At 38.2% G+C, this 22,046-nt stretch overlaps 3 protein-coding genes across 4 annotated transcripts in view; all 3 read right to left on the bottom strand.

Moving 5' to 3' along the window:
- LOC115590542 (uncharacterized) overlaps window positions 1–9,687 on the bottom strand; it is a 518,602-nt gene extending 508,915 nt beyond the window's left edge. Inside the window, exons 1-13 of the mRNA XM_030431925.1 lie at window positions 9,588–9,687; window positions 8,861–8,966; window positions 8,580–8,606; window positions 8,005–8,110; window positions 7,682–7,791; window positions 7,528–7,598; window positions 7,323–7,445; window positions 7,144–7,239; window positions 6,892–7,020; window positions 6,666–6,797; window positions 6,507–6,544; window positions 6,342–6,373; window positions 6,036–6,254 (exon numbers count right to left, since the gene is read on the bottom strand). Coding sequence (XP_030287785.1) covers window positions 6,036–6,254; window positions 6,342–6,373; window positions 6,507–6,544; window positions 6,666–6,797; window positions 6,892–7,020; window positions 7,144–7,239; window positions 7,323–7,445; window positions 7,528–7,598; window positions 7,682–7,791; window positions 8,005–8,110; window positions 8,580–8,606; window positions 8,861–8,915 — 1,138 coding nt within the window. The 5' untranslated portion in view covers window positions 8,916–8,966; window positions 9,588–9,687. The remainder of the gene's footprint in view (window positions 1–6,035; window positions 6,255–6,341; window positions 6,374–6,506; window positions 6,545–6,665; window positions 6,798–6,891; window positions 7,021–7,143; window positions 7,240–7,322; window positions 7,446–7,527; window positions 7,599–7,681; window positions 7,792–8,004; window positions 8,111–8,579; window positions 8,607–8,860; window positions 8,967–9,587) is intronic.
- A 5,253-nt stretch (window positions 9,688–14,940) lies between these two features.
- Window positions 14,941–21,099, bottom strand: LOC115590561 (E3 ubiquitin-protein ligase arih1l-like). 2 transcript variants are annotated; one of them, XM_030431961.1, is made up of 5 exons: window positions 20,782–21,099; window positions 16,592–16,652; window positions 16,361–16,464; window positions 15,825–15,974; window positions 14,941–15,714 (listed from the first exon to the last, which is right to left on the bottom strand). In XM_030431961.1, the coding sequence occupies exons 1-5, from the start codon at window positions 20,893–20,895 to the stop codon at window positions 15,256–15,258; spliced, it is 888 nt and encodes a 295-aa protein (XP_030287821.1). In that variant the 5' UTR covers window positions 20,896–21,099; the 3' UTR covers window positions 14,941–15,255. The 2 variants fall into 2 exon arrangements, with proteins under 2 accessions (XP_030287821.1, XP_030287822.1); XM_030431962.1 differs by lacking the exon at window positions 20,782–21,099 and having other exon boundaries at window positions 16,592–16,829.
- On the bottom strand, window positions 18,250–21,154 carry LOC115590567 (E3 ubiquitin-protein ligase RNF144A-like). Its single transcript, XM_030431971.1, has 4 exons — window positions 20,723–21,154; window positions 20,502–20,602; window positions 19,223–19,369; window positions 18,250–19,121 (listed from the first exon to the last, which is right to left on the bottom strand). Exons 1-4 carry the CDS (start codon window positions 20,727–20,729, stop codon window positions 18,672–18,674), a joined length of 705 nt encoding a protein of 234 aa, XP_030287831.1. The 5' UTR covers window positions 20,730–21,154; the 3' UTR covers window positions 18,250–18,671.
- Between the last annotated feature and the right edge of the window lie 892 nt (window positions 21,155–22,046).

Raw genomic sequence — 22,046 nt, 5'->3', positions numbered from 1 at the left:
TCAGTCTCTACATTTTCTTCATCACCCTCCTCTCCTCTAGCCTGAAGTCTCTCGTCCTTCCCATCTTCTCTCGTCTGTCCCTCATCCTCTGCACTATGTCCCAGCGGTGTGGTTTCTTCATCATCAGTGTTTCTTTTGCTATTTCTTTTCGGTTCTTCGTCTCCTTTAAGTCCTGCAGGACCAATATCGTCACCCTGTTCTTCTTTCACCACGTCTGTCAGATCCTCTGAAGTGGTCTCAACAGGCTTCTGACCTGCTGCACGTTCGGAGGGATGTTTGCGAGAATTCCATTTTCTTTTGAAGAAAGAAATGAACTTGTTCTTGTTACCCTTTTGTTCCTTCTTCTCTGTCTTAGTCTTGTCAGCCAGACGTTGTTCACACGAGGTTTCTGAATTAGTTTCCTTCATCCCTTCAGACTTGATGTTTGAGTTTTCTTCTGCGTTATCCTCCTGTCCTTCAGCGCCATTTCTAGACTGTGCGCCACCCTCTTCATTCTGTCTCGTCTCACAGGACTTCTTCAACTCTGTAGCTTTAAATTGAAGAGAAAAAATAAGAATTTAGCAATCATATGTTAATATTATACCTTAATTAATCCTTTATGTGTTTTTGTAGTCCTACCTCTGTACGTGAGGAGATAGACAGTCCTGGAGCTGATGAGCAATCATTTTGAAGTTATTATTTGCACAGACAAACAATACGGGGACAACATGTGGTGAACACTTACAGATAAATAAATCCCAAAATATTATTTATAAAATCAAAAAGACATTTTTTTAAAACATACCTGAAAGTCCTGTCCTCTGCAAACAGCTGGTGTTTAACCTGCACAGTTCAACAAAAGCAAACCAATGTCAGCAAATTCGTTTTGAATGTTGATCTTTCTGTTGGTGTGTTTTAAGTGTGTAACGTAGCAGCGGCTGTAACTCAGGAGGAAGAATGGGTCGTCTAGTGTTTAGAAGTTCTAATCATGGCTCCCCCTGGCTGCATGTGGAAGTGTCTTTGAGCAAGATACTGAACCCCAAATTGCTCCAAATATGCAGTTTGGCACCTTGCATTGTAGCATCCACCATCAGTGTATGAATGTGTGTCTGAATGGATGAATGTGGCAAGAATGTTGTAAAGAAGAAACTATAGAAATGCAATTCCATTTACCATAACATCTTAATAGAACAGATTAAGTTAAATCTTCCTCACCTCGCTGACATGAGAATCGTCACACTCATACCAGGTGTTGTCCTCAGACAGGACGGTGGCTGTGTAATGTCCACCTGTTAGATTGCCCATGTGATTCACCATCCCATACAGTTTGTATGTCTTGTTCTACAATGAAGAACACAGTCAGGAGCATGAAATGATTTTAAAAGCAACTAAGACCATTCAAATGAAAACCACAGATAAAATAACTTTTCCTTGCCTTCAACTGTAATTCACATGGCACTTCCACACAGCAGTCTAATTTGAAATGTGACCTGGTGTTGTAGTCAAAGTCAAATCTCTTGAGGAGAAAAATCAAGATCTGAGGAGCTTCCACCATCTCACATCTCTAAATAACACAAGAAACATCATCACACACTATACCCTATAACACAGAATATTTAGAATTAATTCCAGTATTAAAATTGACCTGGATATTGTTCATGTTTCCATTTTCAGGTCAAAACTCACACTTGTTGCTTCTGTATTCTGTTTACAGTCATTGCAGTACACCATGTTGTCACCTGTGTATGTTTTTGGTTGGAAAGTCCTCTTAAAGCTGCTCTCCTGTGGGAACACAAATGCTGTAATAAACGGCATATTAGCTCAGCATGCTCACATCATATATAAACGTTAAACTACAACGGTGAACTCTGTCTGCTCACCACACTGTAGGTTGTATCAGGAGTATGTTTCAGAGACAGAGGGAGAGTCCAGAATGGATTTGTCTCTTCATTGATGATGTGATCTTTGGAGCATTTTGTAGTGTCCATCAGCTGTCCTTGGAAAACCTTGAGAAAAAAAAATGTAATTTACAACACAGCATTCTGATTTGTTCTCCTGTAAATAACACTGTAGATTTAATAAGTGCTCACCATAGAGGCCTCTGGACTGATGTGATGTAAAATCTCCTGAAGGCATTCAGCTGCATCACGTTGTTCATGAACTGCAGAAGGAAACATTAAACTGAATCTGATATGTTAATTTTCTTCTCAGCACCTTATAACTGCCCAACTTACCATTTTCAATCTGCAAACTCTTTGTGATGTTTTCTGTTCTACATGTTTTTCTCTTCAGGTCCGTAATGATTTGTCTCAGCTCTTGATCTGGTTGTTGATTTAACCTTTAGGAGGACAGCAGCTTCTCAGTGAACAGTGACTGTTTACTGCTTTGATGTACTCAGCAACAGAGCTTTGCACATTTGAAACGCGCTTATACTTTCAAATGAATCATCTTATCATACAGTATTTCTTGTTAACATTTTACATTGGAATTGATCTCCTTGTACTTGTACAGACAAAAGCAGCTGATTCAAACCTGTCATGGATCTCAGTCGTCATGAAGAGAACCTGCAGGACACTGTTGAGGTAACATGTGGCTCCCTGATTGTACAGGCCATGATGACGTCTCTGTGGTGGAGTCACTTAAGACAGGACAGAAAAACACAGTGTCATTACACCATTAATACTTTAGTACTGTTTGTAAACTTAATTTGGCTCATCAGTGTATTTTTCCATAATGTATCTAATGACGGTATATAAAATAAATCACACAGAGTTAGGGAAAGGGGTCATTTTTGTATGCTGGCATAGACACACATGATTCTCTTGATAGAAATTACAGACAGTGGGACACATGTTCTTCTTTTTACCTCTTAGCTCCTCCTTCTCTGTCTCTGTCTCTTCACCTAGATGTTGTTCACAGGAGTCTTTCGGCTTTTCTGCAACATTAACAGAAGCATATTTTATTCTAGTTTCATTCAACTCCTCAGACTTGCTGTTTTCTTGTGTGTTGCTGTCTTCGTTTTCCTGTGCCTCTTCAACTTCACATCTTCTCACTTAACTTACTGTTGTATGATTATTAATTGATGTGTCAGTCTCTAGATTTTCTGCATCACCCTCTTCTCCTGTAGCCTCTCTATTTCTATTCTTTCTATTATTACTTTCTGTGTTCTTTGTCTCCGCTCACTTCTTTAGGACCAATATCTTGTCCCTGTTCTTCTTCCACCTCGTCTGTCACAATAGGCTTCCGGCACTCAAGTTTGAAGAGATTTGACGAAAGAATTCAATGATGTTGTGAAAAAAGAAAAGAACTTGTTCTCATTACCTCCTTGTTCCTCAATCTCTGTCTTTGCTTCTTCATCAAGACGTTCACAGGGGTCTTTTGAGTTAGTTTCCTTCAATTCTTCAGACTTGTTGTTCGAGTTTTCTTCTGTGTTATCCTCCTCTCCTTCAGTCTGATGGTTCAATTTCTCATTGTCATCTCTAGTCTGTACCTCATCCTCTTTATTCTGTTTCATCTCAAGGGACATGTTCGACTCTGTAGCTATAAATTGAAGAGAAAAAACTAATTTAACAAACATATGTTAATATTATACCTTAATTAATCATATATGTATTTCAATAGTCGTACCTCTGTATGTGAGGAGATAGACAGTCCTGGAGCTGATGAACAATGAATAGGAAGTTTTTATTTGCACAGAAAAACAACAGTATGGGGACAACATGTGATGAACACTTACAGATAAGTATAAAATTCAAAATTATTTTGGAGAAAAAAAAATGTTTTAAAACATACCTGAAAGTCCTGTCGTCTGCAAACGGCTGGTGTTTAACCTGCACAGTTCAACAAAAACGAACCAATGTCAGTAAATGTCTTTTTAATGTTGATCTTTCTGTTGGTGTGATTTAAATGTGTAACGTCTTAATGGAACAGATTAAGTTAAATCTTCCTCACCTTGCTGACATGATCATCATCACACTCATACCAGGTGTTGTCCTCAGAGAGGACGGTGGCTGTGTAATGTCCACCTCTTAGACTGCCCATGTGATTCACCATCCCATACAGTTTGTATGTCTTGTTCTACAATGAACAACACAGTCAGGAACATGAAATTGTTTTAAAAGCAACTAAGACCATTCAAATGAGAATCACAGATAAGAATATCTTTCCCTTGCCTTCAACTGTAATTCACATGGCACTTCCACACAGCAGTCTGATTTTGAATGTGACCTGGTGTTGTAGTCAAAGTCAAATCTCTTGAGGAGAAAAATCAAGATCTGAGGAGCTTCCACCATCTCACATCTCTAAATAACACAAGAAACATCATCACACACTATACCCTATAACACAGAATATTTAGAATTAATTCCAGTATTAAAATTGACCTGGATATTGTTCATGTTTCCATTTTCAGGTCAAAACTCACACTTGTTGCTTCTGTTTCCTGTTTACAGTCATTGCAGTACACCATATTGTCACCTGTGTATGTTTTTGGTTGGAAAGTCCTCTCAAAGCTGCTCTCCTGTGGGAACACAAATGCTGTAATAAATGGCATATAAGCTCAGCATGCTCACATCATATATAAACGTTAAACTACAACTGTGAACTCTGTCTGCTCACCACACTGTAGGTTGTATCCGGAGTATGTTTCAGAGACAGAGGGAGAGTCCAGAATGGATTTGTCTCTTCATTGATGATGTGATCTTTGGAGCACTTTGTTGTGTCTCTCAGTTGTCCTTGGAAATCCTTGAGAAAAAAATGTAATTTACAACACAGCATTCTAATTTGTTTTCCTGTAAATAACATTGTAGATTAAATAGGTTCTCACCTCAGAGGCCTCTGGACTGATGTGATGTAAAATCTCCTGAAGGCATTCAGCTGCATCATGTTGTTCATAAACTGCAGAAGGAAACATTAAACTGAATTTGATGTATTAATTTTCTTCTCAGCACCTTATAACTGCCCGACTTACCATTTTCAATCTTCAAACTCTTTGTGATGTTTTCTGTTCTACATGTTTTGGTCTTCAAGTCCATAAAGATTTGTCTCAGCTCTTGATCTGGTTGTTGATTCAACCTTTAGGAGGACAGCAGCTTCTCAGTGAACAGTGACTGTTTACTGCTTTGATGTGCTCAGCAACAGAGTTTTGCACTTTTGAAACACCCTTATACATTCAAATGAATCATCTTATTATACAGTATTTCTTGTTAACATTTTACATTGGAATTGATCTCCTTGTACTTGTACAGACAAAAGCAGCTGGTTCAAACCTGTCGTGGATCTCAGTCGTCATGAAGAGAACCTGCAGGACACTGTTGAGGTAACATGTGGCTCCCTGATTGTACAGGCCATGATGACATCTCTGTGGTGGAGTCACTTAAGACAGGACAGAAAAACACAGTGTCATTACACCATTAATACTTTAGTACTGTTTGTAAACTTAATTTGGCTCATCAGTGTATTTTTCCATAATGTATCTAATGACGGTATATAAAATAAATCACACAGAGTTAGGGAAAGGGGTCAGTTTTGTATGCTGGCATAGACACACATGATTCTCTTGATAGAAATTACAGACAGTGGGACACATGTTCTTCTTTTTACCTCTTTGTTCCTCCTTCTCTATCTCTGTCTCGTCACCTAGATGTTGTTCACAGGAGTCTTTCGGCTTTTCTGCAATATTAACAGAAGCATATTTTACTCTAGTTTCATTCAACTCCTCAGAATTGCTGTTTTCTCATGTGTTGCTGTCTTCGTTTTCCTGTGCCTCTTCATCTTCACATCTTCTCACTTAACTTACTGTTGTTTGATTATTAATTGATGTGTCATTCTCTAGATTTTCTGCATCACCCTCTTCTCCTGTAGCCTCTCTATTTCTATTCTTTCTACTATTACTTTCTGTGTTCTTTGTCTCCGCTCACTTCTTTAGGACCAATATCTTGTCCCTGTTCTTCTTCCACCTCGTCTGTCACAATTGGCTTCCGGCACTCAAGTTTGAAGAGATTTGACAAAAGAATTCAATGATGTTGTAAAAAAAGAAAAGAACTTGTTCTCATTACCTCCTTGTTCCTCAATCTCTGTCTTTGATTCGTCATCAAGACGTTCACAGGAGTCTTTTGAGTTAGTTTCCTTCAATTCTTCAAACTTGTTGTTCGAGTTTTCTTCTGTGTTATCCTCCTCTCCTTCAGACTGATGTTTTGATTTCTCATTGTCATCTCTAGTCTGTACCTCATCCTCTTTATTCTGTTTCATCTCAAGGGATATGTTTGACTCTGTAGCTATAAATTGAAGAGAAAAAACTAATTTAACAAACATATGTTAATATTATACCTTAATTAATCATATATGTATTTCAATAGTCGTACCTCTGTATGTGAGGAGATAGACAGTCCTGGAGCTGATGAAAAATGATTAGGAAGTTTTTATTTGCACAGAAAAACAACAATATGGGGACAACATGTGATGAACACTTACAGATAAGTATAAAATTCCAAATTATTTTGGAGGAAATAAAATGTTTTAAAACATACCTAAAAGTCCTGTCCTCTGCAAACGGCTGGTGTTTAACCTGCACAGTTCAACAAAAGCAAACCAATGTCAGTAAATGTCTTTTTAATGTTGATCTTTCTGTTGGTGTGTTTTAAATGTGCACCGTCTTAATGGAACAGATTAAGTTAAATCTTCTTCACCTTGCTGACATGATCATCATTACACTCATACCAGGTGTTGTCCTCAAACAGGACGGTGGCTGTGTAATGTCCACCTCTTAGACTGCCCATGTGATTCACCATCCCATACAGTTTGTATGTCTTGTTCTTGTTCTACAATGAAGAACACAGTCAGGTGCATGGAATTATTTTAAAAGCAACTAAGGTCATTCAAATGGAAACCACAGACAAAATGACTTTTCCTTGCCTCCAACTGTAATTCACATGGCACTTCCACACAGCAGTCTGATTTTAAATGTGACCTGGTGTTGTAGTCATAGACAAATCTCTTGAGGAGAAGAATCAAGATCTGAGGAGCTTCCACCATCTCACATCTCTAAATAACACAAGAAACATCATCACACACTATACCCTATGACACAGAATATTTTAATTTAAATTCCAGTATTAAAATTGACCTGGATGTTGTTTGTGTTTTCATTTTCAGCTCAAAACTCACACTTGTTGCTTCTGTTTTCTTGTTACATTCATTGCAGGGCACCATGTTATCTCCTGTGTATGTTTTCATTTTGAACATCCCTTCAAAGCTGTTTTGCTGTGGGAACACAAATGTTGTAATAAATGGCGTATTAGCTCAGCATGTTCACATGCTAATCAAGAACTCTGAACTTTGCTCACCACACTGAAGGTTGTGTCAGGAGTATCGTTGAGTGACAGAGTGAGAGTCCAGACTGGTTTTGTCCTTGCATTTATGTGGCCTTCTAAGCATTTTGTTACGTGAGTCATCTCTCCCTTGAAGACCTTCAAATAAAAATGCCAATTGTCACACATCATTCTCATTTGCCTCTTCACAATAATATAGTAGATATATTTGAGTGCTCACCTCTGCGGCCTGTCGGCTGACCTTATTTAGAATCATCTTCAGACATTCAGCTGCATCACGTTGTTCATAAACTGCAAAATACATATAGATTGACACATTATACTGGATCTAATATATTGATTTCATTGAAGCTTCACAACACTGCCCATCTTACCATTTTCAATCCCAAATGTTGTTGTGATGTTTTCTGTTCTGCATGTGTTTTTCTTCAGGTCCTCAAAGATTTCTCTGAGCTGAAGATCTGTTTGTGATTGTGGACCCAACCTTTAGGTAGACAATAGTTTCTCAGTGAATAGTGACTGTTTACTGCTTGTATTAAAATGCTCCCTGATGTATATTTGTGGGTCTGAAACATCCAGATGCACCTAGGTAAGTAATATTATAGTCTGGTCCAGAGTTGCCTTTTGATATTTACTTAATATTGTGATATGATTTATTTTACTCTCCTTATTACAGATAAAAACAGCAGTTTCAAACCTGTCATGGAACTCAGTCGTCTTGAAGAGAACTTGCAGGACACTGTTGAGGTAACATGTGGCTCCCTGATTAATCAGGCCATGATGAGTTTTGTCAGGCTTAACATCTGAAAGAGAGACAAACACAGTGTCATAGATAATTATTCTTAAATTGGTCACCAATCATTAAAGAAAAACTTTTTATTCCATAGCATAATTTTATGATTCATCAGTTACATCTCAGATACATTTGTCCATATATATACATGTCCTTTGTGCAGCAGATGAGAGCCAGTTTTACAAAGGATACATATTTTCACTTTAGATCAACTAGTCACTTATTGAGCATAACCCATGTCTTAATTGATTAATTCATTGATTCATTATTAATCATTTAATTGATTGAAGAACTTTTTAAAAAACATATGTATCTTTTTAATCACAGCCTATCCTTCTTTGTTTTCTTTTTCTTCAATATTTAAGAAATAATCATCTTCTGTCATTTGTTTCAGTTCTTCCAAATTGTGATTCATTTTGCAAAAATCTATTCCAACTGAAGTAAGCGCTCATGTTTTCAGACATATAAACAATACTTACTTAGTTCTTGTCCAGCTGGTGCAGCATCTGATTGTAAACAAAATGAGTTTACTGTAGAAGGTCTACTACGTACATTTGTACAATACAATATGGAATATTAACATTAAAATGTATAAATTATCAAAAAATTCATCATCAGTTCAAAAGACATGGTCTCTAATTGAACATATTTATTGGGCCATAAATATTTTCAAAAAATTGTAGTTGTAGTGTGTGCAGTGGCAATCTTTAGTTTTTATTTATGTAATTTTGTTCCATATCCACACAATGATCTTCAGTACCTTGTTCAACCTTGTCTTCCTCTTTGTCCTTCCGTCTCTGCCTTGGTGTACTCATTACGATGTCCTTTTCTGGATTAAGTAGAAGAACTTCCGTCCATCTCAGCAGCTGTTGCACAGATTTGGCAATTATTCAGTTTTATGTCCTGACACATTCCTCTGACCGTCTTTATCGTGAAATTAATCCTCAATACACATTTCATGACTCCTCTCTCTTTTGTTTTATTTCCCACGAAACAAACAACACATGGAAACTAAATATCCCGACTACCTACATTTTATATTGAAGCTCAAAAGGTTCCTCATACCCTACATTCTTTATGTTTCACCCAGTGGTGAAGTATAATTAGCAGCACCTCCTCCTCCACTCTTTATGAATGGCCAAATGTAATGCATTTACCAAGAAAAAATTAGATTTGAGATTGGAAACTTTCTATTCTAAAATCAACACTGTATTTATTATCTTTGAACAGTACTATGTAATTAAAAAATGACATAGTTCCTTCATAATTGTGAGACAGAGAAGCACTTTGATAAACAACAGTCCATTTATGCGTTTAGGACCTTTATGTTACGTAAGGAAAACACAATAAATGAATACTATAGATAATGTAACTTCATAGTTGTACATGAAGCAAATGGCATTTAAACTATAAACTACTACTGCCGCCTATTAAAGGCTGTTTGGCGGTGTAAATATATAAAAAAGAGAAAGAAAGGAAACACTTACCAGTATTAGGTGATCTTGTAATGAAATTGGTATTGTAGAAGAAGCTCTATAGCACAAGTCCTACTTTCATTTGTTTCACAGGCAGCTATCACTTGCCTGACCTGTGGCTTAGTCACATAATGGTGTTGTAAAACTACAGAAAATAGATGTCATGAAGAAAAGAGGCTCCACCAACAAGTTTGATTGGCCCTGGAGTCCTGTGGTCCATAACTATGATAACCTTAAAATTATTTTTTAAATTAAATTAGAGGCCCTTTGTAAAGTGTCTCCCTTAGAAATACTTACCAAAAAAGAAAGGTAAAGAAACATGACACTCAATGACAGATTATTTTCACGTTTCCTTCCTTTACAGGTTTAACTCAAATAAAAATGTGTAAATGCAGCAGGACTCTATTTCCTTATAGTCTTTTATTATAAAGTAATAACAATTTGTTTCTGACTGATGACATCAAAGATCAAGTTATTGGACAATGTGCAAAATCAAAGAACTAGAGTACTTTGTATAGTTTTGTAATGTAAACACCATCCACAAGTTTATTTCAGGGTGATAAAATCCTGTTATGATTGATACCAAACAGTTTTGTGTCATAATGAATAATGGCATATTACTTATTGTTTTGTATTGAAGCTTAATTGGCGAAGTTTCAGGAGCAGGACCACACCTCAACAGCGCCAACTTCCGCATTTCTATAAATAACCACCTGACCCTCTCATCTGCTTCGCTCTCGTATTCTGCACCCCTCCCCCCCCACCCCATTTCTCTCTGTCTGTTTCTTCTTTCTCTCCTCTCCTACGTAGGTCCATGAGGGGGTCCGTCGCTGCCCGGGAGCGGCGGCGGATTCTCTACAAGAATCCCCACAACGCACTCAAAGAACTCAAAAGAACCAAGATCTTCGACACTTCGTTTTCCTTTGTCACTAATAAATCCTTAAACGCATCTCGTTGATGGTGTGGTCCTTGCTAGTGAATGTGAAATTCATTTTTACGAATTTCCCTTCATGCAGGAGCAAGATTCATTTGCGCTGATTATGATCCAATGGTATAATTATAACATATCAATTAAATATCTTTTGAAAAGACTGACTAAAAATATACAGATAATGACTTTATATCTCAATGTGATTTGTTAATGTGCTTTTGAGAGAGTCAATTTTGCCAGATTTTGTTTTAGTTTCTCTTTGTGTTATCTCATTGTTACAGTATGCAGTCATTTTAAGCTCCCTGATATCTTTACTGAATCTGGTCAAGTCACATTTCATTGTTTTATCATAAGACCATAATAATCATTTGTTCGGTTTAGCTCATGTCCGGTCCCTGGGAAAAGTTGGGAACCCCCTGCTGACAATATACTGTAGATAAGAGTCACTCAACTCTTTGTAACATTGTTTTTACCTGGCACTTTAGGGTACATGCTGACAAGCACGCAGGACTGTAAAACATTAGATAGTTCTGTCCTGAATAGGTGATATATGAACTTTATGATACATAAAGTTGTAAACTCACCTCCAGCATGACCTTGACATTCCTGGTTGCACAGTGCACATGCTGACAACCACTTTGGACATTTAAACATTAAACTGAGCTGTCCTGAATACATGGTATCACTAAAATATGACCCATAAAGTCATAAAACACCCCTGACATAACCACCTTGTTCCTGGCAGTAGAGTGTACATGCAGATAAGCACGCATATGACCATTAAACATGATAGTGAGCTGGAATCTGAGGGAAATTCTTGTGTCAAATGAACAGTTCCATAGAAAACCAGTGGGTTCCCGGGATCAAGATTACACACTGGGCCAATGTCAAGAAAAAAAATATGTGCTTAACGACTGAATGTGAAAAACATTTCCTAATAAAATTACAACAGCAGTAAGATAAGTTAAGTACAAGATAAAACTTAAAGTGAATGAGAATAGACAAAAGTAGTTTTCCCCTCCCCACAGGCTGCCTGTATTGCTAAAGCTGTTAGCAAGCTAGTGGCACAAGAATGGCAGAGAATTTGACATACTAACTGTACAGAAGTGAGTGTCGTGGCAACTGAAAATCCGTCACTCGTCTAGTGCAGATGACAGTTGGTCAAAACACCAAGCTCAACACAATGTTTCTATTCTAGAGTTTCTTTATCGCTTGCAAGCAAGAGTCACACATCAGAGGCGCATAGATGATGACTGAGGAGAGGCAGTCTCACCTCATCTTTTATAGTAGCAGAAACCAATACTCACAATTGTAGTAGTCACAAGGTTACATGTGAACTCACTCAAAACAACATTCCTAAGGTTCCATATCCGCCTCTGGTTAAACATAAACTTTCTATACACTATAAACATTGTTTATGTGTCATACATCAATCATTGTGAAAACACATCTATATTGTTTGGTTTCATATGTAAGAAGAACATATCAACATTATAAAGGGGCATTAGACTAGTTCCATTTCATTTCCATTCCAGCCATTTGTGTTGTATACTTTCAACATAATAACATAAGGCATTTTCTTACAGGTGAGTGAGACATACGGTAGCTAGTTGGGTATGGTTAGCGATGACAACAATATGCTGTGCTCACACACTAAGCACATTGCCCCTGAGCCAAAGAATGTACAGAGATGCAGCAACGGCAACAGCCTCCTGCATCAGCTAATGCTAGTATAAAGAACGAACCCAAACTAACTGTTGCACCGGTTGTTTATCCATTTGTTAATCTAAAATTCAAAGAAAGCATAGGGTAGTAGTTGCTAACATATCTCTCAGTAGGCTAAAGAGAGCTACTGTGCTGTCTGCCAGTGTCGCCAGGCACCTTCAGGATTTCAGAGAAGTGGCTCTGAAGGGAGTGGTAGGTCTTTTTTGGGTTGGATACCTACAAAATCTGCCTTGGTCTTGCTGGTGTCTACCATTTAACCAACCCCAGATTTAATCAGGTTTACTGTTGCCAAGACATGCAACACTTTGAAATTGTTAATAACATTTTTGCATTATCGACATTCTGGGTTCTGACCAGATGAAACTCAAGCGTTTCTTCTGGACACATCAGTGAAGGAAGTTAGAAGGTTATTGCTTTCCAGGCATCATTCCTCAGTCAAGTGACAACCAGTATCAGAAAGAGTCTGGGGACAAACAAGATGAAGATGTCAAAGAGTTTTGTGACTGAAATAAAGACTGTAAGCAACACAAGACATTTCAGTTTTAAGCTTTATTACTAGGTTGACAGATCACAATACAAATTATACAACATCAAGCATCAAGCATGTCATCTGCAACTTCGATAAACATTTTAACACAAACACTATAATAATTGTCCGACATGTAAAAAAGCTTACCCTGAAACATGGACACAGTCTTCACAGTAGCTGTTGATAGTCTGGCTACGAAGCAATTTTTGCAACTACACAAGCAGGTCATATGATCCATAACTCCCTCAGTTGTTTTGACATTGCTACCTTTAGGATGAAGTTTTTCCAGGCAGACTCATTATGATATCACTGGTCTGACAAATCTAATGTATAGTTGGGATAACACAGAAGCAATAGCTACAATACTTACTATACTCTTGATTACAAGTAGATTTATTGTTTTTGCATGCTTTATTTTCTTTGGTTTTCTTTTGTTTTGTGTCAAGATGTCACTGCTGTTTCATATCCTACTTTCCAACCACACATCCTGGTTATTACTATACTATTTTCGCATTATGTAACGTCACTGTCCTCACATCAAATACTTTATGATGTTACTTCACTGGGCTCTGTTGGTCACAAATGCTATTGTAAAAGACCGGTATGTAACAGAGTGTATGTTTCGAAGCAGTTATTGTGTTGAAATGTACAGTAGAACTGCAGCTAACTTGTTCCAAAGCACAATGTAGCTGCTGAATGTCCAAAGTGCACTCAATAAACATATAAAAAGGACTGCGAAATTACACAATTCTGTCTAGCAGGCCAAAGGTACAAGGTACATTTATTTTCATTTTTTTAAAACACGAGGGTGGTCAATGCTCATGTGTCTCTCCTTGTGTTCATTCCATGCATGTATGTTCACTGTTGTTATAAGGAAGGGCGTCACACCAGTGACAGTTTTAATGATAAATGCATTTTGCATAATGGCTGCAACAGGGCTAACCCACATGTTGTCAATCTTGGTACACTCACTAAATCATGTAATTCAATTAATTTGTTTGTTTAGTGACTTCAGCTAAAAGCTTCATATGGAATCTTCAGGAAATTAGTCAAAGGAAGTAAAGTGATGTCATCAGTATGACTTTTATTGCACCAGTGATGCAACTCCAGGGGACAATGGCTCTCATTGTATATTGTACAATATTTATTTGAAATTTGGATTTCTATGTCACTTCCATCATATATTTTATATTTATATGTACATTATTTTGTGTTAAATTGTAGGGAAAAAATGGTTTTGAAGTCAAAATATGACACTTTCCAAGTAGATCTGTGGTGTTTGGAATGCAAGATAATTGATTTTAAAATAAATATTGTCACATTTATGGCAGTGATTGTTCAAATAAGCTACTGTTTTGTTATCAAATATGTTGAAAAAAATTTATGTCTCAAGTGTTGCTCAGGTGTAATGTTTCTGTAAAGGCTAGGGACAGGAAAATGGATGTGTCCAAAGACTGAATATTAAAGTCTTGGAAACACAAAAGTATTTTTCCTTTTTAAAAAATTAAGTTACCATGCTGGTCACGTGACTTTGGTTCTTTATAAATAAAGACAACTACAGTGACTACATTACAAAAAACTGACCAGACATTGACTGGGTTCTCCTAAAGGAAAGTCACCAGCATCAGTCTAAATAATATGAAAATGATCAATGCAAACCTCAAGAGAGCATAACAACGCATCTCACCTGCACAAGATCTGTCAAAGAGTGGCGTCAACATAACTAATGTTACAGACCATGACTCAGAAGTGCACATTTATGTATGCAGCTTAAACATAATTCTTAAAAGTTTTTTGAGAATCCTGCTGTCTGTGGTTTGTAATTGAATAATTAATTGTGAACTCTAAGGAAACACTCAGCTAATCATGAGGTAAGGACAGACTACTCAGTGACTACTCACATTTTTGTGTACCTTTATCATAAAGTGTTACCACCGTATCTTATGCTATCATCACAGGGTTCAGAATGACCCTTGGTAGCAGTGCTTTAGATTGCAGCCAGCATATCCTGTAGTTACACAGTGTGTCAAGACAGTGAATAGATAAGATCTACACGCTGTGATACTTCCTGACTTCACTTTGACCCAATTCAGGACCTGCTCGGCCCATCAGACGCCAAACAGAGCTCACTGCAGCTTCAGAGCTCTGAAGCACTGATGAAAGTAGGAGATACAAACTAATTGGTTTTTGTTGGGGTTTTTTTATTTTATTTTACAGGAAAAACATCAATGTCATATTTGGAAAATAAACTAATGATTTGTAAAAATAATAATGATAACAGATAATAGATGATAATATATTATAGATATCTGAATGAATTTGAGATCATTTTAGAAGTCAAGCAAAATGATTCTTAGCAAATTTACCAAAAATCTAAAGCTGGTATTGGGCTGAATATCTGTCTGAGTAATAACAACAATGGTGATTGGCATAATAACCACAACATAAAAAGGTGTGTTTGTGTTTCTTGAGATCACAGTATTGAGTCAACATAATTAGCTGATCTGCCACACAGGTATGGAGGTCTGTCTTGGTGCTACACCAGTGGAGCAAACCTTGTACCATGACTGTGGGTTTAGTTTCAGGCACTCTGTAGTGATCTTCAGACACACAAAACAAAACTCCACTTTACACTGTGTACAGCCAATGTTTTTACATTTCGTTCCATCATGTACTACCAGCATACCACAGGTGGGACAGGCTCGGATGGAGGGACATCCTGTGACCCCCGTCACACTGCTGAGGACGACATCTTCACAGTTCTTTAATATTTCCAATGGGCTCTGGCAGCCGTCATTGTCACAGTGGTCTGAACGCGGAACCGGACCTTTCCATTTCTTCAAACACTGCCAGCAGAACATGTACGTCGTTCTTTCCCTGGCTGTGCACTCTGTGCACTCTACACTCAGGTCGTTCAGGTCATTACGGACAACACGAGACTTGCAACCAGGACACTGTGAAGAGAATAATGAATAACATGTTTTTAAATGTACTGTTGTAGGCGCATGTACAACTATTGATTGTTAACAAGGAAATTTGAATCCTAAAAATAGAACATACTTACTTCTTTGACGTCCAATAAATCCCTGGCAGCATTAATGAATAATTTCTTCTCAAATTCTTCAACTTCTTCAGGGGTCAGAAGAGCCATTTTAGAAACCTCCTCAAAGGACCACTCAGCATCACACTTGCCACACACAAATCTGCACACACCCTTAAAAGGAGAATCAAAGTAAAGCTTTAAGGTCTGGAAAAGGAGATATTGTGCAAAATTCTTCAGCAGCTGCAACTATTGCTGTTCAGGTTTATTGCGATTGATCAACAACAGGATCAAGTTCACAGTATATCTGCACAGAGAAGAGTTTTGGATTTAACTAAACTTAAGATGTTTCTCAATGCTAAATAATAAATGAATAATTTCATAGGTCTCAATGCTAAATAAAACTTGTTTCTTCTATCAGCTGATGACTCACATTAAGCCTTTACAATAGTTGAACCATGTGTTTTTACTATTATCACAATTTGATGCTGCCGCTTTACATTTTGTGATATAGTTTAGTCCATAATAGCTTTTTGTATTTCATGGTGTAAAAGTCATACCTCGTCATCCAACAACCTGCGACAATGATCGGTCAGAGACATCGGAGTGACGGCATGACCGCAGGACATCTTTGCTCTTAGAGACTTGTAGCCGATATACAAAACTGTGAGACACACAGGTAGATAAGTGCAATGTCATAGGTTTCAGAAGGACTTAACATTCAGTTGCAGGTAATAAACAGGCTACATCACAGTTTAAGGTAGAAGAACCTGTCAGGTTTGCCGACTTACAGTCCATTTCATCCTCTCCGTCTACAAATTGAAGCGTGGGGTCTCCGGGGCTGTAACACTTCTCCTCGTCACTTTTTGAACTGTTTTTGGGCGCACTGGTTGTTTTTGTTTTTTTCTGTTTCTTATTCTTCCCTTTGGTGGACAGTTTGCCTCCCATGTTGATTAAGTACGTTTGCAATCAGATGAAACACCGACTGGCGACTGCTCATTACCATGAGACGTTCAGGTGTCCAGCGAAGTCAGGTGATTTGAAATTGCCAGAGCACCAGTGACGTGATTGTCTTTTTTATCACCTCTCACATAATCCGGCTCGTAGAATGATTGTCGCCTACCAGAACACATCCGAGCAGCGCTGCATACGGTCCTCGCAGTGGTCTCACTGACCACCCGGACAAAATGGGAATCCAGCTGAAAGTCCACGGACCCAAAGGAGAGGAGAAGATCGTCGACCTGTGCGACAGTGACCGGGAGCTGAGGAAGATCACGGTGACACAGCTGATGGATATACTGTCTCATGAACTGAATATGAGTAGTAAGTAGTGTCGAGGGGGAGATGTAATTTAAAAATCTGTCTGATCAGCGAAATCCACGGAAATTTAATGCAAATGTATTTATGTCCAGGATAGATGTGGAGTACAAGCGAAACACAACTACATCGGCCAAATCAACGAAAGTCTGATTGATAATTAACTAGTTTGATAATACGTTGAACAGATTGTATCTGTTATGTAAGGATAAAGTCATTCAAACTTTGCTCTGCTTTGACGACATCTGCTCTGGATTCACGTTACAGTCGTAAATGTGATGTGGTAAGCAATTACGGGTTTTTTTTATTATTAATATTATTCATGTATTCCCCTCAGCTGAAGAGATGCGGATAATCTTCAGAACCAAGCCGCTGGAGGAAACATCCCTGGTCTTATCCTACGGCATCAAACACATGTCCACTATCCAAATAGTACGGAAGTTACCCGGAGGCATCTGATGTGGACCAGAGGCAGGAGGAAAACACCCACGGACCCTAAACACGCCGCAGTGACACCAATAATGATTATAAATAACTAAATTATGAATATTTAATGCTGAACTGTGATAACAAATAAAATGCAGTGAACGTACAGATGTCATCTTGTGTTATTAATATGTGGTGATTGCCTGTCAAAGCTGTTATCAGAGGAAAATAAAGGCCCCAGAACACTGTTTGAAGCTAGTAAAGTGGCAGGGTCCGCCACATACAAAGTAAAACAGTATAAATACTGCGTTTTACGGTTTCATGGTTTGTTTATTGGGTGTATTCAGTCAGGAAAGGACATTTTTTTCATGATCAATATTCTGGGTTCCGACCCTTAATAATGCGTGCACAGTTTCCACTCATATGAAAGTCAATGAGCGTTTTATTTCTGACCACAGAGAGATGAGAGTAGGTCACCTCTTTGTAATACATGTAATACATCCTGTTTTTTCACAGTCCACACTTGAACATGTCTCTTCAAGTGTAGTTAAAGATGCTGTAGATAAAATCTACACACTGTCATACTTCCTGACTTCACTTTGACCCCATTCAGGACCTGCTCACCCCATCAGACCTCAAACAGAGCTCACTGCAGCTTCAGAGCTCTGAAGCACTGATGAAAGTAGAAGATACAAAGTAAAAGTTGTTTTGTTTTTGATGTTTTTTTATTTTGTTTTACAGGAATAACATCAATATTATTTTGGGGGGAAAGAATAACAAAAAAAACTAATGATTTATACAATTTAAAAAGAAAAGATAGCAGACCTAAATTTGAAATGAACATGTTGAATACATATATAATAGATATTTAAATGAATTTGAGATCATTTTAGAAGTTAAAGCAAGATGATTCTTACCAAATCTGGATGAACGCCGAAGTAGAAATATTTTTACAAAGAAGGAAATAATTGCAAAATATATCTCAGAATCTTCACTGTTATTGAAAGCTGGTTGGGTTGGGCTCCTGTCTGAGTGATAACACTTCTGATGAATGGCATAATGAAGACAATCTTACAAAAAAGAAATGACGTTGTGCTTGGTTTAGTTCACAGTGTAAAACAAACAGAATTAGGTTCTCTCCCACACAGGTATAGATCTCTGTCTGGGTGCTACACCAGTGGGGCAAGGGTTGTATGCATTGTACAGCAGACAGTCTTTGTTTTTTGTCAGGCACACAAAACAGAATTTCACCTTACACCGATGACAGACCATGCTTTTACACTGTTTTTCATTATGTTCCACCAGAATACCACAAGTGGGACAGGCACGGATGCAGGGACAGCCGTTGACCCCCTTCACATCCTTGAAGACGATGTTCGGACAGTTTTTCAATGTGTCCAAAGGATCTGGGCAGTCGTCATTGTCACAGCGGTCCGAGCGAGGACCTGGACCTTTCCATTCCCTCAAACACTGCCAGCAGAACCTATAAGTCCTTCTCTTGCTAGCTGTGCACTCCGGGCACTCTACGTTCAAATTGGAGAGATCATCTCTCACCACATGAGACTTGCAACCAGGACACTGTAAAGAGAATAATGCGTGAGAAGTTTTTGAATTTGCTGTTGTAGTCGTATGCACAATGTCTTATTGTTGACAAGCAAATAGAAGCAGAACACACTTACTTGTTTGATGTCCAAGAAATTCCTCGCAGCGTTGTGGATTATTTTCTGCTCAAATTCTTCCACTTCATCAGGAGTCAGAAGAGCCATCTTACAAACCTCGTCGAAGGGCCACACAACGCTACACTTACCGCACACAAATTCACATCCCTTCAAATGAAATTCAGAGTAAAACGTTAAAGTCTGAGAAAGGAAGTATTGAGCAAATTCTTTAGCAGCTGCAACAACTGCAATTTATTTCCACTAACCAACATCAATGTCAAGTTCAAAGTATATCCGCCCAGATATACATTTTTGGATTTAACTAAACTCAATATTTTTCTCAATGCTAAATGAAACCTGTTTCCAGTGTTGGGAAGACTTAAACTACATGTAGTTGAACTACATAGTTCAACTACAATTTGCTGTAACTTGCTAGCAGTTAAACTACATTCATATTTTGTGCTGCGTCAAGAAATTCAACTACTTTTTGGGTCATTTTTTGTAGTTTAACTACTCAATTTAAAAACTACAATTTTGGCCACTAACATGGAATATTTTTTATCTAAAAAAAACAGACCAATATAATATAATTTTAATTTTATTTTTCTTTGGAAAAAGGAATGAAACATGTCATGACATGCTAAGCCAATGTTGGCTCTGATTGGCTCGCCCTGGCAGCACTCTAAGGCTTCACAGAGTGGGCGGGTCTTTGTGCCAAGGCACGTCATGGACAGCCCTCCTGCTGCCCCCGATGCGCCCCTGAACGCCCCAGCCCAACCACGGCCATATTTGAGCATGTACGTGTTGGATATATGCACTAGACCTACGTTCTCACGTATGTGAGCCCTGCAAGCTGAAAACAACAATAATTTTGACCTTGTTCGACTTTTTGCTCTCGAGTTGGGGGGCATATTTCTGCTGGCATGTGAATTTCTTATATGCTATTATATTTTGTTTCATTTACACCTTATGTTGATTTATTTAACACTGAGTTAAATGAGTATCATGAGTATAAGTGGTTGCTAAAGCTATTTTTTAGCAGTAGTTTTACAAACTACATTTCTAGCCCTGGAGGAAAGAGTACTGGCAGGCTGAACTACATGTAGTTTTACAAGCTACACTTGCAAAGTTTTCCCCAACACTGCCTGTTTCTTCTACCAGCTGATAAGTCAAATTAAAACAGTGGAATCATTTGTTTTTATTATAATTAGGCAACAATTTGATGCCTCTGCTATACATTTTGCCATATAGTTGAGTCCATACAACGTTTTTGAAATACATGAAGGTGTAAACATCACACCTCGTCCAACAACCAGCCACACCAGTCGGTCAGAGACGTCGGAGTGACAGTATGACCACAGGACATCTTTGCTCTGAGAGACTTGTAGTCGTTACCCAAAACTGTGAGACACACAGGTAGATAAGTGTTAGGTTCCCAAATGACTTTATATTCAGTAGCAGGTAATAAATTGGCTACATCACAGTTTTAGGTAGTAGAACCTGTCAGATTTGTCCACTTACAGTCCATTTCATCCTCCCCGTCTACAAATTGAATCGTGGGGTCTCCGGGGTCGTAACACCTCCTCGTCACTTATCCAGCTGTCGCTTTCTTCACATCGCGGTTCCTGAGAGTCATGAGGCTCACTGGTTGTTTTTATTTTACCCTTTTTCTTCTTCGACAGTTTGCCTCCCATGTTGATTAAGCGCGTTTGCAATCAGATGAAACACCGACTGGCGACTGCTCCGCTAATTACAATGAGGCGTTCAGGTGTTCCGCGAAGTCATGTGATTTGAAGTTGCCAGAGGACTGCTGACGTGATTTTCTTTTCTTTTCTTTTTTTTATTCTCTCACATAATCTGGCTCGTAGAATGATGACTTGTCGCCTACCAGAAAACGTCCGAGCAGCGCTGCACGGTCCTCGCAGTGGTCTCACTGACCACCCGGACAAAATGGGAATCCAGCTGAAAGTCCACGGACCCAAAGGAGAGGAGAAGATCGTCGACCTGTGCGACAGTGACCGGGAGCTGAGGAAGATCACGGTGACACAGCTGATGGATAAACTGTCTCATGAACCGAATATGAGTAAGTAGTGTCGAGGGGATGATGTCATTTAAAAATCTGTCCGATCAGTGAAATAAACAGAAATGTATTATTTATTTTTTATTTATTTAAAATGTATTTATGTCCACACGCAGGTGCTGGGTCATACACACTGATTGATGATTAACTAGTTTATTAAAACGTTGAAAAGATTGCATCTGTTATGTAGGGATAAAGTCCTTTAAACTTTGCTCTGCTTTGACGCGACATATGCTCTGTGGATTTACGTCAGAGTCGTTTAAATGTGTTCGTATGGTAAGCAGTCTCGGGTTTTTTTATGATTAATGTTATTCATGTATTTCCCCTCAGCTGAAGAGATACGGATAAGAAGTTACCCGGAGGCATCTGCTGGGGACCAGAGGCAGTAGGAAAAACACCCACGGAGCCTAAACACGCCGCAGTTACACCAATAATGATTATAAACAACTAAATTATAAATATTTAATGCTATACTGTGATAACAAATAAAATGCACTGAACGTACAGATGTCATCTTGTTTTGTTAATAAGTGGTGATTGCCTGTCAAAACCGTTCTCAGAGGAAAATAAAAGCCCCAGAACACTGTTTGAAGCTAGAAAGGTGGCAGGGTCCGCCACACACAAAATATAACTTGAAAGCAGGCTCCACTAAGCTAGGCAGCAGTGGAAGTAACTAATACAGCGTCTCAAATTTCTTGCAATCTTACTAAATTAGCACTTAATCTACTTAATCACTTTTGAAATCATACTTGAAGATTTGGAGTA

Source organism: Sparus aurata, chromosome 10 (genome assembly GCF_900880675.1).
Source record: "Sparus aurata chromosome 10, fSpaAur1.1, whole genome shotgun sequence".
NCBI lineage: Eukaryota > Metazoa > Chordata > Actinopteri > Spariformes > Sparidae > Sparus > Sparus aurata.
This window is presented reverse-complemented; position numbering and strand designations above follow the sequence as displayed.